This window comes from Conger conger, chromosome 17 (genome assembly GCF_963514075.1).
Source record: "Conger conger chromosome 17, fConCon1.1, whole genome shotgun sequence".
Taxonomy (NCBI): Eukaryota; Metazoa; Chordata; class Actinopteri; order Anguilliformes; family Congridae; genus Conger; species Conger conger.
The window spans coordinates 36,019,189-36,035,990 of record NC_083776.1 but is presented as its reverse complement, the minus strand read 5'-3'; the positions used below and the strand labels follow the sequence as shown (position 1 = coordinate 36,035,990).

At 43.6% G+C, this 16,802-nt stretch overlaps 1 protein-coding gene across 9 annotated transcripts in view; it reads left to right on the top strand.

Moving 5' to 3' along the window:
* The window catches only part of tns1b (tensin 1b), a 254,989-nt gene extending 242,691 nt beyond the window's left edge, over positions 1–12,298 (top strand). For 7 of the 9 annotated variants that reach the window (XM_061226946.1, XM_061226944.1, XM_061226941.1 and 4 more), the window contains 10 exons: positions 1,628–1,714; positions 2,379–2,507; positions 3,992–4,087; positions 6,655–6,732; positions 6,846–6,917; positions 7,766–7,801; positions 8,390–8,558; positions 9,518–9,586; positions 10,293–10,322; positions 11,983–12,298. In XM_061226946.1, the coding sequence (XP_061082930.1) occupies positions 1,628–1,714; positions 2,379–2,507; positions 3,992–4,087; positions 6,655–6,732; positions 6,846–6,917; positions 7,766–7,801; positions 8,390–8,558; positions 9,518–9,586; positions 10,293–10,322; positions 11,983–12,124 (908 nt within the window). In that variant the 3' untranslated portion in view covers positions 12,125–12,298. The remainder of the gene's footprint in view (positions 1–1,627; positions 1,715–2,378; positions 2,508–3,991; positions 4,088–6,654; positions 6,733–6,845; positions 6,918–7,765; positions 7,802–8,389; positions 8,559–9,517; positions 9,587–10,292; positions 10,323–11,982) is intronic. The other 2 variants (XM_061226942.1, XM_061226950.1) reach the window with 2 other exon arrangements.
* Positions 12,299–16,802: the final 4,504 nt, after the last annotated feature.

The following is a 16,802-nucleotide window of genomic DNA, read 5'->3' as shown; positions in this document are numbered from 1 at the left end:
ATAACATTACATGAAACAACACAACATAACATAGCATATCATAACATTACATAAAACAACACAACATAACGTAGCATATATAACATTACATAAAACAACACAACATAACATAGCATATCATAACATAACATAGAACAGCACAACATAACATAGCATATCATAACATTACATAAAACAACACAACATAACATAGCATAACATTACATAAAACAACACAACATAACGTAGCATATCATAACGTTACATAAAACAACACAACATAACGTAGCATATCATAACATTACATAAAACAACACAACATAACATAGCATATCATAACATGACATAGAACAATACAACATAACATAGCATATAATAACATTACATAAAACAACACAACACAACATAACATAGCATAACATTACATAAAACAACAAAACATAACATAGCATATCATAACATTACATAAAACAACACAACATAACGTAGCATATCATAACATTACATAAAACAACACAACATAACATAGCATATGATAACATAACATAGAACAGCACAACATAACATAGCATATCATAACATTACATAAAACAACACAACATAACATAGCATATCATAACATTACATAAAACAACACAACATAACATAGCATATCATAACATTACATAAAACAACACAACATAACGTAGCATATCATAACATTACATAAAACAACACAACATAACATAGCATATCATAACATTACATAAAACAACACAACACAACACAACATAGCATAACATTACATAGAACAGCACAACATAACATAGCATATCATAACATTACATGAAACAACACAACATAACATAGCATATCATAACATTACATAAAACAACACAACATAACATAGCATATCATAACATTACATAAAACAACACAACATAACATAGCATATCATAACATTACATAAAACAACACAACATAACATAGCATATCATAACATTACATAAAACAACACAACATAACGTAGCATATCATAACATTACATAAAACAACACAACATAACATAGCATATCATAACATTACATAAAACAACACAACACAACATAGCATAACATTACATAGAACAGCACAACATAACATAGCATATCATAACATTACATGAAACAACACAACATAACATAGCATATCATAACATTACATAAAACAACACAACATAACGTAGCATATCATAACATTACATAAAACAACACAACATAACATAGCATATCATAACATTATATAAAACAACACAACATAACATAGCATATCATAACATTACAAAACACAACTCAACACAGCATAACATAACATAACATATATCATATAATGTCATACCATATCACAACACATCATATCACATCACAACACAACATATAGTAGCGTAACATAGCATACCTGCTTAGTTTACCTAAAAGCTATCTAGCATCGTATCAAGCCACATCAATTATGATTCATTATTAGAATTATAAGTGATGACTCTGTCAGTGTAGCAGGTGAACTGTAGCTCTGTGATTTATGTAGCAACTGTAGCAGTAGGTTTACTTTAGCTGTGTGCATGGTGGAATTATTATTGTTATTATTATTATTATTACTACTATATTACGATTGTGTTCTTAACTCCTCACAGACGGAAGTCCGGAGACCAGGCTCAATGTGAAGTTTGTGCAGGACACCTCCAGGTTCTGGTACAAGCCGGACATTTCGCGGGAGCAAGGTAAGGCCTGACGAGTGACGTGGTGTTGAGGGCCCTTTCCCAGGTGCAGTGAAGGGAGAACCCAGAAATGTAGCCCAGCACAGGACACATGTCAGTGCTCTGTAGCAGGCAGCAGAATGCTAGGTTATTGTTTATTTGGTTGGAGGGCTGTGTACGCCGGGTTGTGTATCTGTTTCAGGTTATAACTCCCATTGAATTAGATCATCTGTGGTGGAGATGCCAGTAAACAGGAACACATGTGAAACTGCAATAGCCCCACACTCCAGCACTATGTGTGCGTAGTCGGGGGGGCCTGGCCAGAGAGCATTTTTGTATGACGTCCCCCTGCGAATGCCTCCAAACCACAATATTACATAAATGTTATGGGCACATATTCCCTCACCACCGCAGGAATGCTGGTTGCTTCCATTCGCTAAATAACTGGTTCCCCTGGAGGGGCAGGGAGCACGATCCGTAACGTGTCACCAGGGTAACCGTGGCAACCGTGGATTTCCTGAGATGTCATCACAAATTCCTCCTCCTCTTCCTCCTCTCTCCTCTTCCTGTTCCTCTTCCTCCTCTCTCTTCCTGTTCCTCTCCCTCCTTTCTCCCCCTCCTCCTCTTCCTCCTCCTCCTCTTTTCTCCTCTTCCTCCTCCACTTCCTCCTCTTCCTCCTCCTCTGCAGCCATCGCCCTGCTGAAGGACCGCGAGCCGGGAGCCTTCGTGATCCGGGACAGCCACTCCTTCCGTGGGGCCTATGGATTGGCCATGAAGGTGGCCTTCGCCCCGCCTACAGCGCAGCAGAATAAGAAAGGTTCTGTTCCAAACTCCTCCTCCTCCTCTCCAGCAACCACTGTCCACCAATAGGAACAGCTCCAGCCCTCTGTCCCCCAATAGAGGTCTCTCATAGCTCCAGCCCCGCCCTGTTGGCAGGGGTGTTTCCGAAGGAGCCGGCTGGCATTCCAGATAGTCCCGGGGGCATTGTCTCCCTTGCCAGGCATTGTGTCCTCTCTCAGTAAAGTCATTGTGCTCTTGGGCTCTTACAGTCGCCTGCATTCATATGTACTCTCTCAGGGTTTACACTAATCCTACTTTCACCATTTTGCATACTTGCTGTAACCCCGTCGATGTAATTACTTTAAATATAAAGTTCCAGCATTCTTTTCTCCAGTGTCGTATCTTCAGAGCCGCAGGACAGCTAGAAAAGGCAGAGGATAATCACGATGAATGTTCCTGGGCAGTTACACTGGCCAAGAATGCCAGTCATTCACTTCAGAAAATACATACGACTCCAGGCTCTGGCTTCACATGCATATGAATTACATTTTTTAACCAACCTCCTCAAAGCTGCCCCCAACCAGACCCACAATGCCTTGCCTTTCCTGAGCAGAGGGTCTGTCAGTAAAATGTGAGAGAGAGAGAGAGAGAGAGAGAGAGAGAGGAGGGGTGAGGGCGCGTTCATGCTTTTAAATACTCCCCCTATTGGGAGGTAAAGCGGCAGTCCCACTGAATGGCATTTCCGGTATACTTGTAATAGCTATGCTAGCGGATTTCATCATAGACGCCTACAATAAACTTCATATAAGCAAATGAAGCATTAAATCCTTCTACAAACACAAATTGACAAGCCTTCAGATCATCTGCAAATGATCCCTATGCAGCTTTTTGTAGCTTTTTCAAATTTGTCGGAGTTACGAGTGTACAGTAAGATGACGTTATCTATCCTGGGATGGCCAGTCTCGCGGGATGTACCAACACATTTGCACCTATGGGGTTTTTTTCCCCCAACTGTGCTTGACATTGGTTGCAAGTTGCCATCGATAGGCCACTGATTACACAAATGTATCCTATTTGTAATCAAGTTTATAAGTTAGAATCATGCCAGTTTTTTCATTGTACAAGTGGGACCAACACAATTGTGGAAATTCCGTCCCTGTGAAAGGGAAAGCGTTATGAGAGACTGAGTTTAAGCCGATCCCAGTGATCTAAAAGAACGGAACATGACTTTATACAAACTGAAATCCTGTCGTATTCAGTACATTGCTATGCACTTAAGCCATGAAAAGCATACTTTGAATCCAGACTTAAGCGCTACGCAGTTTGCTTGTATTTCACATCCGCCGCTGTATTTAATAGGGAGCAGTATACAGGGAGTGTTCCTGATACGTCCACTCTCCCTCCCGAATGCCTGGCTGTCTAATGTGTTTCCCATCGCTGATCAGTGCTCTCTGGAATGTGTCTCAGCTGTTATGCCAGGTGATGTCATCCACCGACTGACGCTTCTCTATGTTTCTGTAGCCGGCGATAGCACCAACGAGCTCGTGAGACACTTCCTGATCGAGACCAGCCCCAAGGGCGTTAAGCTGAAGGGCTGCCCCAACGAGCCCTACTTCGGTAAGCTCTCCGCCCCCACTGTGCCCCCCTCTACACCCCACTGTGTCTGCCTCTACACCCCCGCTGTGTCTGCCTTTACACCCCACTGTGTCTGCCTCTACACCCCCACTCTGTCTGCCTCTACACCCCACTGTGTCTGCCTCTACACCCCACTGTGTCTGCCTCTACACCCCCACTGTGTCTGCCTCTACACCCCACTGTGTCTGCCTCTACACCCCCACTCTGTCTGCCTTTACACCCCACTGTGCCCCCCTCTACACCCCCTCTCTGTCTGCCTCTACACCCCCACTGTGTCTGCCTCTACACCCCCACTCTGTCTGCCTCTACACCCCACTGTGTCTGCCTCTACACCCCCGTTGTGTCTGCCTCTACACCCCACTGTGTCTGCCTCTACACCCCCGCTGTGTCTGCCTCTAGACCCCACTGTGCCCCCCTCTACACCCCCGCTGTGTCTGCCTCTACACCCCGCTGTGTCTGCCTCTACACCCCACTGTGTCTGCCTCTACACCCCCACTGTGTCTGCCTCTACACCCCACTGTGTCTGCCTCTACACCCCCGCTGTGTCTGCCTCTACACCCCCACTCTGTCTGCCTTTACACCCCACTGTGCCCCCCTCTACACCCCCACTCTGTCTGCCTCTACACCCCCACTGTGTCTGCCTCTACACCCCCACTCTGTCTGCCTCTACACCCCACTGTGTCTGCCTCTACACCCCCGTTGTGTCTGCCTCTACACCCCACTGTGTCTGCCTCTACACCCCCGCTGTGTCTGCCTCTAGACCCCACTGTGCCCCCCTCTACACCCCCGCTGTGTCTGCCTCTACACCCCGCTGTGTCTGCCTCTACACCCCACTGTGTCTGCCTCTACACCCCCACTGTGTCTGCCTCTACACCCCACTGTGTCTGCCTCTACACCCCCGCTGTGTCTGCCTCTACACCCCCACTCTGTCTGCCTTTACACCCCACTGTGCCCCCCTCTACACCCCCACTCTGTCTGCCTCTACACCCCCACTGTGTCTGCCTCTACACCCCCACTATGTCTGCCTCTACACCCCACTGTGTCTGCCTCTACACCCCCGTTGTGTCTGCCTCTACACCCCACTGTGTCTGCCTCTACACCCCCGCTGTGTCTGCCTCTACACCCCACTGTGCCCCCCTCTACACCCCCGCTGTGTCTGCCTCTACACCCCGCTGTGTCTGCCTCTACACCCCACTGTGTCTGCCTCTACACCCCCACTCTGTCTGCCTCTACACCCCACTGTGTCTGCCTCTACACCCCCACTCTGTCTGCCTCTACACCCCCACTCTGTCTGCCTCTACACCCCCATTCTGTCTGCCTCTACACCCCCATTCTGTCTGCCTCTACACCCCACTGTGTCTGCCTCTACACCCCACTGTGTCTGCCTCTACACCCCCACTCTGTCTGCCTCTACACCCCCACTCTGTCTGCCTCTACACCCCCGCTGTGTCCCTGCTCCCCCCGCTTGATCCTCTGCGGTGGAACAGGCCGATGGGAGGGGCTGAACCCGCCGGCCTCTCGTATTTGCAGGAAGCGGCGAGGGATGTGGTTGTTTTTAGGGAAAACGGCGAACGCCCCGCTCCTCGTACCCTCAACCCCCCCCGGCTCTTTCATGTCTACCTCTTTGATGCTGAGGGGAGTTCAGTCTCCCCTCGGTAATGTGCGTTTGAAGTAGCTGAAGATTGGCTGGCAGAAGTCCAGGCCCCTGAAGCTGAATTATAATTACGGCACGGGCTCCATGAAATAAGGTTTATCGCTGCGATGCGACTCCTTCTAATTTAGTCCTCCATGCCGTCAAACAGACAGAGTTATGCCCCCTCCACCCCGTCGTGGCATCAGAAACGTGGGACGCCTCCCCGGCTCCAGAACACGGCGGTGTAGCCTTGTTCACGCGGGCATGCTGCTCTGAGGCAAAAGAGGAGCGGGCGTTTCACCACCACGCTGCGGAGTCAGCTCTGCCAACAGAACTACCCTGACCTCTTCAGACAGCGTCCAGAGAGCCAAACATGCACTTATTATACACAATAAATACAATTAAAATAATAATGTGCCAGAAAGTGTTCTGAGGGGTGGCTCTGGGCCACATTTTGGACAGGCCCTGAGAGGAACAGCATTATTGAGCGCTTATCGACAGTGCGGGAGAGGAGCTGTGCTTTTAGCCTCCTCCCACATTAGGTACAGAGAGCTCGCATCTCGTCTCCTGTCAGAGCACACACACACACACACACACACACACACACACACACACACACTCACACACACACACACACACTGTCCAGATAAGGAACATTTCAGCCAATTTGAAGCAGAATGCTCATATGGAATACAGCCGCTGTGCTGGGGAACGGGCTTCTTAAGGCTGTGTGCAGTGTGTGGGATTCAGGCTGTGTGCAGTGTATAGGATTAAGGCTGTGTGCAGTGTGTAGGATTCAGGCTGTATGCAGTGTGTGTTTGTAGTGGGGCCAGAAGAACTAATGTCCCCTCTCCCTCTCCCCCTATCTGTCTGTCTGTCTGTCTGTCTGTGTGTATGTCTGTCTGTCTGTCTCCAGGCTGTCTCTCTGCGCTGGTGTACCAGCACTCCATCACCCCCCTGGCTTTACCCTGCAAACTGGTCATCCCCACCAGAGGTGAGTCGTCCATATTCCGCCCCTAATTGTGTGCTTCCTGTAACAGACAGGAAGTAGGCCCTGACACCTCTAACCTCTGGGTTTTAAACAATTTGCTTTGCTGTTGCTTCTAGATCCTCACGAGGAGGCCCCAGAGATAACCACGCCCACTAATGCGGCTATGGAGATGCTCAAACAAGGAGCAGGTAAGTGCAGACGTCAGTCGCTAGCATTAGCATTAGCACATTAGCATTAACACTCTGGAACATGTCTGGGTGTTCTGACCCATCTCCTCATTGTTCCACGTTGGTTTTCTTTCATTCCAAACTTTCTTTGATGAGATGTCAACACCTTTTCATTTTTGCCATTTTGTATTAAAGTATTGTATTAAAAAAGGCAGACAGTATTGCTGATATTATCTATGTTTTTCCTTAACATATGTGTGTTGGTATAGCTATACATAAAGACTGTCTCTTAATGTGTGACTTATTGTTACATTCCTTAGTTGGATTGTATTTCTGCTAAGTTTAGAAGAATATATATATTTTCTATTATTATTATTATTATTATTATTATTATTATTATTATTATTATTAGTAGTAGTAGTAGTAGCAGTAGTGATAGTAGTAGTAGTAGTAGTAGCAGTAGCAGTGGTAGTATTATTAGTATTATTATTATTTAATTATTTTTATTATTATTATTATTATTATTAGTAGTAGTAGTAATAGTAGTAATAGTACTAGCAGCAGCAGTAGTAGTAGTAGTAGTAGTAGTAATAGTACTAGCAGTAGTAGTAGTAGCAGCAGCAGCAGTAGTAGTAGTAGTAGTAGTAGTAGTAGTAGTAGTAGTAATAGTAGTAGTAATAGTACTAGCAGTAGTAGTAGTAGTAATAGTACTAGCAGTATTAGTATTATTACAAATATTCATGCTGAAGGTCAGAAGCAGCACAAACCCATTTCCATGACCGTACTTCTTTTTACATCTTTTTTGTGTTCCTCATGGTTCCCCCTCTCATTCCCACCCTTGTTTCCCCGCCGTGCGTGTGTCACTGTAGTGACTGTAGGGCAGAAGTCTCCCGGTGAATCCCATGGTAAATACTCTTATTTTCCCCCCGATCTCTCCGCGTCGGAGACCGAGGCTCCGCACCGCGCGAGCATTCTGCATGACCGTCGCCTCTTAACTGTCGCCACGGAGACAAGCTCCTCTCACTCGCCGGTCACTCGCCCTTCTGACCGCGTCGACAGCTGTCACTCAGCCCTGGCGTAGGCCGGGTGGCATGGAAACCAAACGGACTGCATGGCCCTGCTGTTATAGGCAGAACAGGAATGAAGACTGTTCTTACTAATACCTGTGTGCTGAATTTCAGGCTGTAAAAAAAACACGCTTTTTTTCTGTGAAAGCAGATGACTACATTGAACGGAAACATACACGTTTTAGCAGTGTTGCACTACTCCGACCGAAGAGCACGCATTGAGACAACACTAGCATAATCTTTAGTGGATAGATTAGCATGGGCTGTGATAATTTACCTGAGAAATGGAGCTCTGTCTTTCAGAATGCGTGTGTGAGTACTCTGTCGTGAGGAGGCAGGGCGTACGCTTCTCGTAGCGCCCGTTTCCCAAGCTTTCTCCGGCCCTCCTGCCGTAGCGGCTGACGCGCTCTCCCTGCTCTCCCCCAGCCTGTAACGTCCTCTACATAAACTCCGTGGACATGGAGTCCCTGACTGGGCCCCAGGCCGTTGCCAAGGCGATATCGGAGACGCTGCAGGCTAGCCCCGCCCCCACGGCCACTGTGGTACACTTCAAGGTGTCGACGCAAGGCATCACCCTCACGGACAACCAGAGGAAGTGAGTCGGTGGATGGATGGATGGATGGATGGATGGTTACATTTATATTTCTCACACTCAAAGTGCTTTATAGTGATGAGGGGGAAACTCGCCTCAACCACCACCAAATGTGCAGCACCCACCTGGGTGATACACAGCTGCCATTTGGCACCAGAACACTCACCACACACCAGCTAGGGTGGAGAGGGAGAGAACAGTTATATAGCCTATTAAATAAGGGGACGGTTAAGTGGCAGGTTGAAAGAGCCGGGCTGGGAATTTAGCTAGGTCACTCGGACCGCAGTGAGCTCGGACCTCGGTTTAACGTCATCTTTAACGTATGAAAAGACTAGTATGAATGGACAGGGCCTGGAGCTCTGTCACACTGTTTCCATAGCAACACGTTAGCAGGAGTGCATTCTTGCTGTTATTGCAGATGTTGTAGCTTGTGCTTTACTGAAAGGCGGTCTGGTGTTCATATGTCATGTTTTTTTAATATTATATTGCAATGTCCAACTTGTTACACATCTCTTGACTCTCATCATGAGTCAGCCACTGCTTTATTCTGGAGTTGATGTGATATCTTTAACCCTACTATTATGCCAAGATTTTTTGACCGCTTTTAGGTTTGTAGTCTAATTGAGCCCAACAGTTTAAATAAACACAGAATTATTGTAATAGAAATATTTTGACACTTTGGTTGTCGCCTTCTTGTTGTTTCCAAAATGACGAGCCTTTTATCCATATGAAAAATCTGTGAGGCACATTTCATTTTAGAGCCTAAGGTACAGTTAGTGAAAGTTTGACACTGGTTTTTAAGAGATGTCAATCACTAAATGGGATCAAATTGACCCCAAACAAAATAGGAGGGTATTCCTATTAGCCTGTTAGCATCAAGGCACTCCTGGAGCCCCGCGGAGGTGTGTTTGTGTGGCAGGCTCGACCGTGGATGATGTGCTAATCTCCAGTCTTTCCCCCAGGCTCTTCTTCCGACGTCACTACCCCATCAACACCGTCACGTTCTGTGACCTCGACCCACAGGACAGGAAGTGAGTCTGTAGACACAGGAAACGCCCGCGTTTAACACTGTAGTGAAAAATGTTGTTTACAAGAGGGCTTCTGTATGGCTCACTCAGTGACTATTCTAACATATGATTGTTTCGCTTAGTCTAAATAAAATATACAATAACGTTGTTGGATATTGTGATGACGATATGATTTGCCATAAATAAGCGAATATTGAAATGTGCACAGTTCTAATGTCTTTCTGATTTAGGTACACTGCTAACATAGACCCCAGACAATGAATAGCCTATGCCCGCTGAATAAAAATAAAAAAAACAATTATTTCCAACATTTTTTCATTGAACAAATTGCACATAAATTAAACAGAACATCAATTTAAATAAATACTATAGCTTGCAGTTCAAGCAGTCTTTTGTGATGTGTTCATCTTGCGTGTTCATATCTTGATGATGATGAATGTATGATATACTGTGCAGCCGTTGGGGGGGGGGGTCTGTATCTATTTGCCCACTACCGACCCCTGCTGGCAAACCGGGTGCATGCCAGGCCACCTGTTGACAGTGCATGCCCGTCTGCTCTCCTGTAGTAACATTAATAACATTTGAGTGGTGAAGCAGCTCTTCTTGCGATTGATGTGCATTTCACTACTGAATGAGCCAATCACTGTATCATAACCTGTCCCAAATTCTTAAATATGAGATTATCTTACCTGTCCCGAATCTTTCACAGGTGGCGCAAACCCGAGGGTGGCACAGCAAAGTAAGGCTTTCATTCTCAGCCCCCCTAGCCTCCCCCCTAGCCTTCATGACTGCTTCAGCAGTTTCCCCCCTAGCCTTCATGGTAGCTCTCCAAAACCAGTAATCTGCAAAGTGCTATTGGGAGCATCTTTGGTCATCCCATTAAATGAAATTGCTTGTGCAATACGGTCTGAATTTAATCCTTTTGGTTAGAAGCCAGCCTGTTCAGAGATGTTTTGATTGATTAGTCTCTTCCTCGCACACAGAATGGAAAAGATGCAGAGAAGGTGCTTTGAAAGTGGAGAGCTTTTTTGCTGATTGGATTACCCGCTTTTCTCAAAAAAAGTTAAAATCAAAGTGCAGACCCAGTAGGAACATAGCTATGCTAAAGCAATGCTAGCACAGGAGCTGCATAGCTATCCTAATGCTTTACTAGACCCATTAGGTACTTAGCTATGCTGATAGATTACCAGACCCATTAGGTACCCGGCTATGCTAATGCTTTACTAGAACCATTAGGTACGTAGCTGTGCACTTAGCTATGATACTGGTTTACTAGACATAGGTATGTCAATATGTATTGAGCTATGCTAATGCTTTATTAGACCATTTAGGCACTTAGATATGATAATGTTTTACTAGATCCATTATGTATTTAGCTATGCTAATGCTTTACTAGACCCAAAAGGTGCTCAGCTTTACTAACGTTGTGCCAGACCCAGTAGATTCCTAGCTACAGTAAAATAACCCTGGCGTGGCTGCCAGGCTAGCGTTAGCGGTTGTGACAGTGGAGATGGACAGTGCTGGCAGGGGCTCCATGGCCTAGCACATCCAGACATCTGGATGTCTCCCTCCCTCCTGCCACTCTCACGTCAAAGACAGACCAGGAGCGGTGAAACTGTCCCCCCCCCCGATCACAAATACAGGGCCGACTGTAAAGGGCCAACTGCCCCAAGACTTTCTCAGAATCACGGATCACAGTGCTAAAATGGCTGTGCTTGCTTCCTGGCTATGCTTTTGAAGCTGATATATTTTGTCACACTGGAAGCTTAGCTCTTGGGAAGATGAGATGTAATCATATACAATCACAGGGGTGTGGATTCTGTGTGGACTAGGGGCTGGTTATGTATATAGCTTTGGTAAATCCACTTTCAGTATTGATTGACAGGCTGCGATTGCAGTTGGTTTCTGGGTGAAGCTTTACACCATGATGTGAGAAGGAGGTTGTGGGTAGTGGTGTATTCTTGGTGTATTGTTATTTTGCAGAGTCATTCTTGTTTATCTAACAGTCGTTATGGATATTTTTGAAGGTGCGATGGTTAAGGAAAAAACTTTTTTACATCAGTGTAGGAAATCCTCTGAAGCTCTGTTTGCGCTTGGTTCCTGCTCTCGTTAGTTCCTTTGTGGATAGATAGTAATCTTCCTTCTGTGGTGGTAAACAACGTGACAGATTTACTTTAGCATTCCAAAGGAGGTGAATTCTTATTCCGTTTTGTGACTTCCTCTTTTTTGCCTTTCAATTGCCAGTGCTTCAGTACAAAAAAATGTTCCAATCCAGTAATTCAAGAGTTAGACTTGAATGCGATGAGACATTTTCACGATAGACGTTATTCTCCTGTGTGCTTTTGTGAGAGGTCCATGGCCCCTCTCTTAAAGAGCGATTTCCTGTCTGTGTACCGCAGGTTTTTTGGCTTTGTTGCCCGGAAACAAGGAAGCACAACAGATAACGTCAGCCACCTTTTCGCCGAGATGGACCCCGACCAGCCAGCTTCAGCTATCGTCAACTTCGTCTCCAAGGTGATGATGGGCTCGCAGAAGCGATAGGCCCCACCCCACCCCCCCGCTGCCACTCTGCTCTCCAGAGGCTGTTTCTGTTCCGTTCACGTTCGTCCATTTTGATTTTAGATGGTTTTTTTTGTAGCTTTCTTTCTTTTTCTGGTGGTTTTTGCGAAAGGACTTGGAGCTGACCCGAGATGGTGATAGAGGAAGTGCCGGGGGAGGGGGGTGCCAGTGATGTGTCGGGGGGGGGGAGAGCGATTCGATCTCTCACAGGGTAGCGCAATATAAGAAGGATATGATGTCAGAGAGCTTCATGTAAAAAAATATATATATAAAAAGAAGAAAAAAAATAGCAGAGGCAAAAGAAAAAGCAAAGTTATGTGATGAAATGGAGACTGAAATCTATCAGGCTTTTGGATTGATTAACCAAAGAAAAGAAAGCATTCAGGACAAGTATGTAATTATTGGATGGTCCATTTGAAATATAGTATTCTGTAAAATAGAACTGTCAAAATAGACAAAGCTGAAAGTATGCTTTCGATATAAAAGTATTGACATGTCATTTTTCTGAAAAAAACCGGTTTGTATTCATGCCATCTTGCAAGGAAATAGTCAAGTACATTTTTGCATGTGAGCTTGTTAATTGAATGAAATGTATGTACAATGTGTAGTCATTTCTCAATGCCGGACACAACATGCAGGACCTATTGTGGGCTACAAACACTTCGCTTTACGGAACTGTTCTCCTACATGCCGCAGACCAATCGCAAACCCTTAATCCGCTGCGGTCTGGCGCTTTTTCCCTTCTGTTTCCTCGTGCTCTTGTGTGGTGCCCTGTCTAGGCTTGATTAGTCAATCCTCCAGCATGTAGATTTCAGAGGAATGGAGGATGGATTACCCTCGCCTGTACCACAGTACTCTTGAATGTACTGCAGTCTCGGAAGGGGGGAGTCGAGATTAAAGAAAACATGCTCAGTTTGCTCAGTTTCACCACGCTCAGAATCCATGCTAAGATTACACTGGAGGAGCCCAGGACTTTCACTGGGTTATTGCACTGTCCTGCATGTTAGTGTACAGAGAGCACCTTCTTACCTGTGTTTATCATCACAACATGAAGGGAAGGAGGGCACACTCAGACCATTTTTATTGTATTTATAGCACCTACATCAGCATTTCTGGGATTCAGTACAGTGAGGCTGAAATGGAAAAATAGATTAATCTGAAATGATTGGACGAAGTGTTGCCTCCTTTTCTTATTATGCAAGTAGTTTCTCCTGGCTCATATGTTCTTGCACTGGGCGTGTGATTTCTTTCACGCGGTTATGACATCACATACAGCGTCCCTTTCTACTCACTTACCTCCATTTCTAAGCCGTGTGATTTAATTTATATAACATCACATTAGACTTCCCTGATTACTTGTGCAACTCACATTCTAAGAGTGTGTGATTTATTTCAGACAATTATGAAATCACTGACAGCTCCACTGATTCCAAGACAAATTCTAAGACTCATTCTAAGACATATTCTAAGACTATATTCATCTGACAGTCAAAGAAGTAAAAGCTACACAGGTTTGTATCTGTTTTTTTTCTTCCCTGTACCCTTGGAGAGCGATTGGGGGTCCTTGCTTGTTCAAGCAACTTGGAGACAAAAATGGCCGACCGTTTTCCCTTGTATTCCCTTGTAGTGTATTATAAAACTGTAACTATCCTTTATTCTGGAAGCTGATTCGATTGACTGAGCAAGCCATTTTTATAGCCATGAATCACTTTCCTTGCACATGAGATCACACATATTCCTGCAGCTGCGAAATCTGTAGAGAGAAGAGTTTCTACCAGTGTGCGTCAGAAGGTCTATGTTAAACACACATCATACCCAAATGTAAGCTAATAAAAAACAAACAAAAAAATATATAAATATATATACTACTACAAAAGGTGACTTTACTAAAATATTTATTTTTTTGCTATGTCACTCTATGTTAACTCATATATACATATATTGTATAGTCTACATAAAGTTTACCTAAAGCATTGGAAAAAAAATACTCTTTATTTTGGCTAAGATTTCAAAGTCGAAAGATTTTGAAAAGCGTTTAAATATGTAAGGTGTAAAGTGTATGTATCTTAAAGCTTATCACAATGTTTTGAATATTTTTTCACTGCATTACATTTTTCTTGCATTGTGTTCTTTTAGATTGAAGTAGGCGTATACTGTAAGGGGTTAAAAATCATGTTTCCCAGACTTTCTGAAAATGGCCTTGGATTTTAGTCTTAAAGTAGTGCCATATGTACAGTTATTCTGGTTCATATTGTTATTGGAATAAGACATGCTTTGGAGGATTCTAGGTTCAGCACTTAAATGTGTTTATATTTCTGTATTGCGTTTAAAAAATGCAAGTTGAGCAGACTTCATTTTAAGAGTGCATTATACTGTTAAACAAAACACAATACTGTGTCATACAATTTGTAAAACGGTTAATTAATAAATGGTATGTCAATAAATAAATGCATGTTAATAATGTATGGCTTTTTCAAGTGCTAAACAGATAAGATCAGTCAGTTAGCAGGTAGTGCAGGGGACTGGTGAAGGAACATCTTTCATCTGACACTGACTTGTTTGTCTTCCATTAACTGTAATGTTAATGTTAATATGACACACATTTAAAAAAAACATATTTACTGTCTGTTTATTATCTGTTTCTTGTTTGAAAAACTGGTCATATATATATATATATATATATATATATATATATGAAATGGTTAGGGAATGATTTATTCATGTTTGGAATATGAACATTCAACTAAAACAGTGTGATTCCATGCAAATCCTGCGTGAAGTTCATCTGGCCCATTTGGCAAAATTGTTATGTACAAATTTTGCAGATTCTCTTTTCCTTCAAATTTCTTATTTTAAAATAACTTTTTTTCTGAAAAAAAAAAGGATGAAGAACTGTTTTATTTATTCAACTTTTCATTTCAAAATGGAAGGTGAGATGCTTGCTGATGTCATATTTTTGTACTTTACTGCCACCCTGAGGTACGGTGTGGTATTACATGATGCTTTGGTTTTTGGATTTTGTGTACACTACATGGAAGCCAACACTAACAAAGTCTGCATATTAAACAGACAAAATATTGAATGATGAAATATAATTTTTTCAGCCGGAAGATAATTATATGAGACATGGGTATGCCCTGCTGAGGGTGTTCTGTTGCCCCTCTGTTTAGCCAACATCCTGGGTGCAGCTGACAGAACACAGTGCCAGGACATGTGTGAGATGCCTTTTTATCCTATAAAATCATATGCAAAATCAATATTACATGAGTATAAAAGGAATGCAAAGACTCCTAATAAAATAATGGTAAATACATGTCTTCAGACTGTAAATATCTTATTGTTTGCCAAAGATGTTGTCATACTTGTTTCTGAGTCGACCGACTCAGCGTTCAGCGTGCCCTTGCCGTAGTGTGTTCATTCAAACGATTTCTTTCATAAGTCAAACGAGCCCTTCTTCTCATGAGGCTTCAATGACCCCATTAACTTTACAAAGCACTTATGTTTGTTAAGCCGCAACAATTAAAATAATATGTGATTTATTTGACAATAAATCATTTCTGCAGTTGTAGCAGGGCATGGTTATGCTGTAAAATAAGTGCTCTCAATTTGGTTGGAACTTGTTCACATTTGTTTTCTAGAGAGTATGCAGTGTTTCTAGAGTCAAATATCAATGTCCGTTTAAATCAGTTTAAACCAATGGCATGCGGCCTGGCCTATACATGAAGCAATTGTGTAATTTCTTGAAGCAAACAATTCTCCACAAATATCCGGTTTCTAAATGAGTATTTATTTTCAGATCATTTTCACACAATGGCCTTCACCTCGGAGGTGTTTTTTTTGGTATGTGCCCACCCTTCACTCGAAAAAATGGAAGACCCCTGTTTCTGTGTACAGAAGGGTAGTACATTGTTTGTCCTGATAAGTGCCCATTTTGCAAAGATAGCTCTTGACCTAGAATGTGTGGAAGTGATACTATGTCTGTACAGAACGTTTGTGTATTTTCATTTGCTTTACATTGTATGGCTTTATTGTTTCTGAAAAAATAAAACACATTAAAAGCAATACAAATCAATTATATTAAAATATGGTGTGGCTTGAAATGCTGTCCTTTCTGTGGTGCCATTTGTGTGCTTCGTGTGTTCGTGAGACCGTGGTTTCAATACTGTTTATTTGTTAAACAAGTCCAAAACGTCCGAGTCCCAAAAGTTACAGTTGAGATCTGGGGGGCCACAATGACTACCGGTCACAAGCTGTTGATCGACTGAAACCTGCGGTAAAATCCAGCTATGCCAGCCAGACCAGTTTGAAGCTGGTCAATCTGGTCATAAACTGGTCTAGCTGGGTATGAGCTGGTCAAACAGCTAGTGCTGGTAGCAGTTCTGCAACTGCAAGCCCACTCTGATTGACCCTCAAAAAGGGCCTGCGATTTAGGTTGGATGACATGTCAATGGCTATATGACTCGCATTAGCAACACCGTATCCAAAAGACCGATTCCCAAGTCCTAGGTCAACAGTACAGAATCTGTTGCTTATAGAAAAATAATATACATATATTTTAATATTATTATTATCATAATCTAGGGCCTGAGCATCCCTGAGGGCCCCAGGGGGCCCAGTGTCTGTAGAGTCCAGACTGGGCTGATGCTAACTGTGGCCTGCA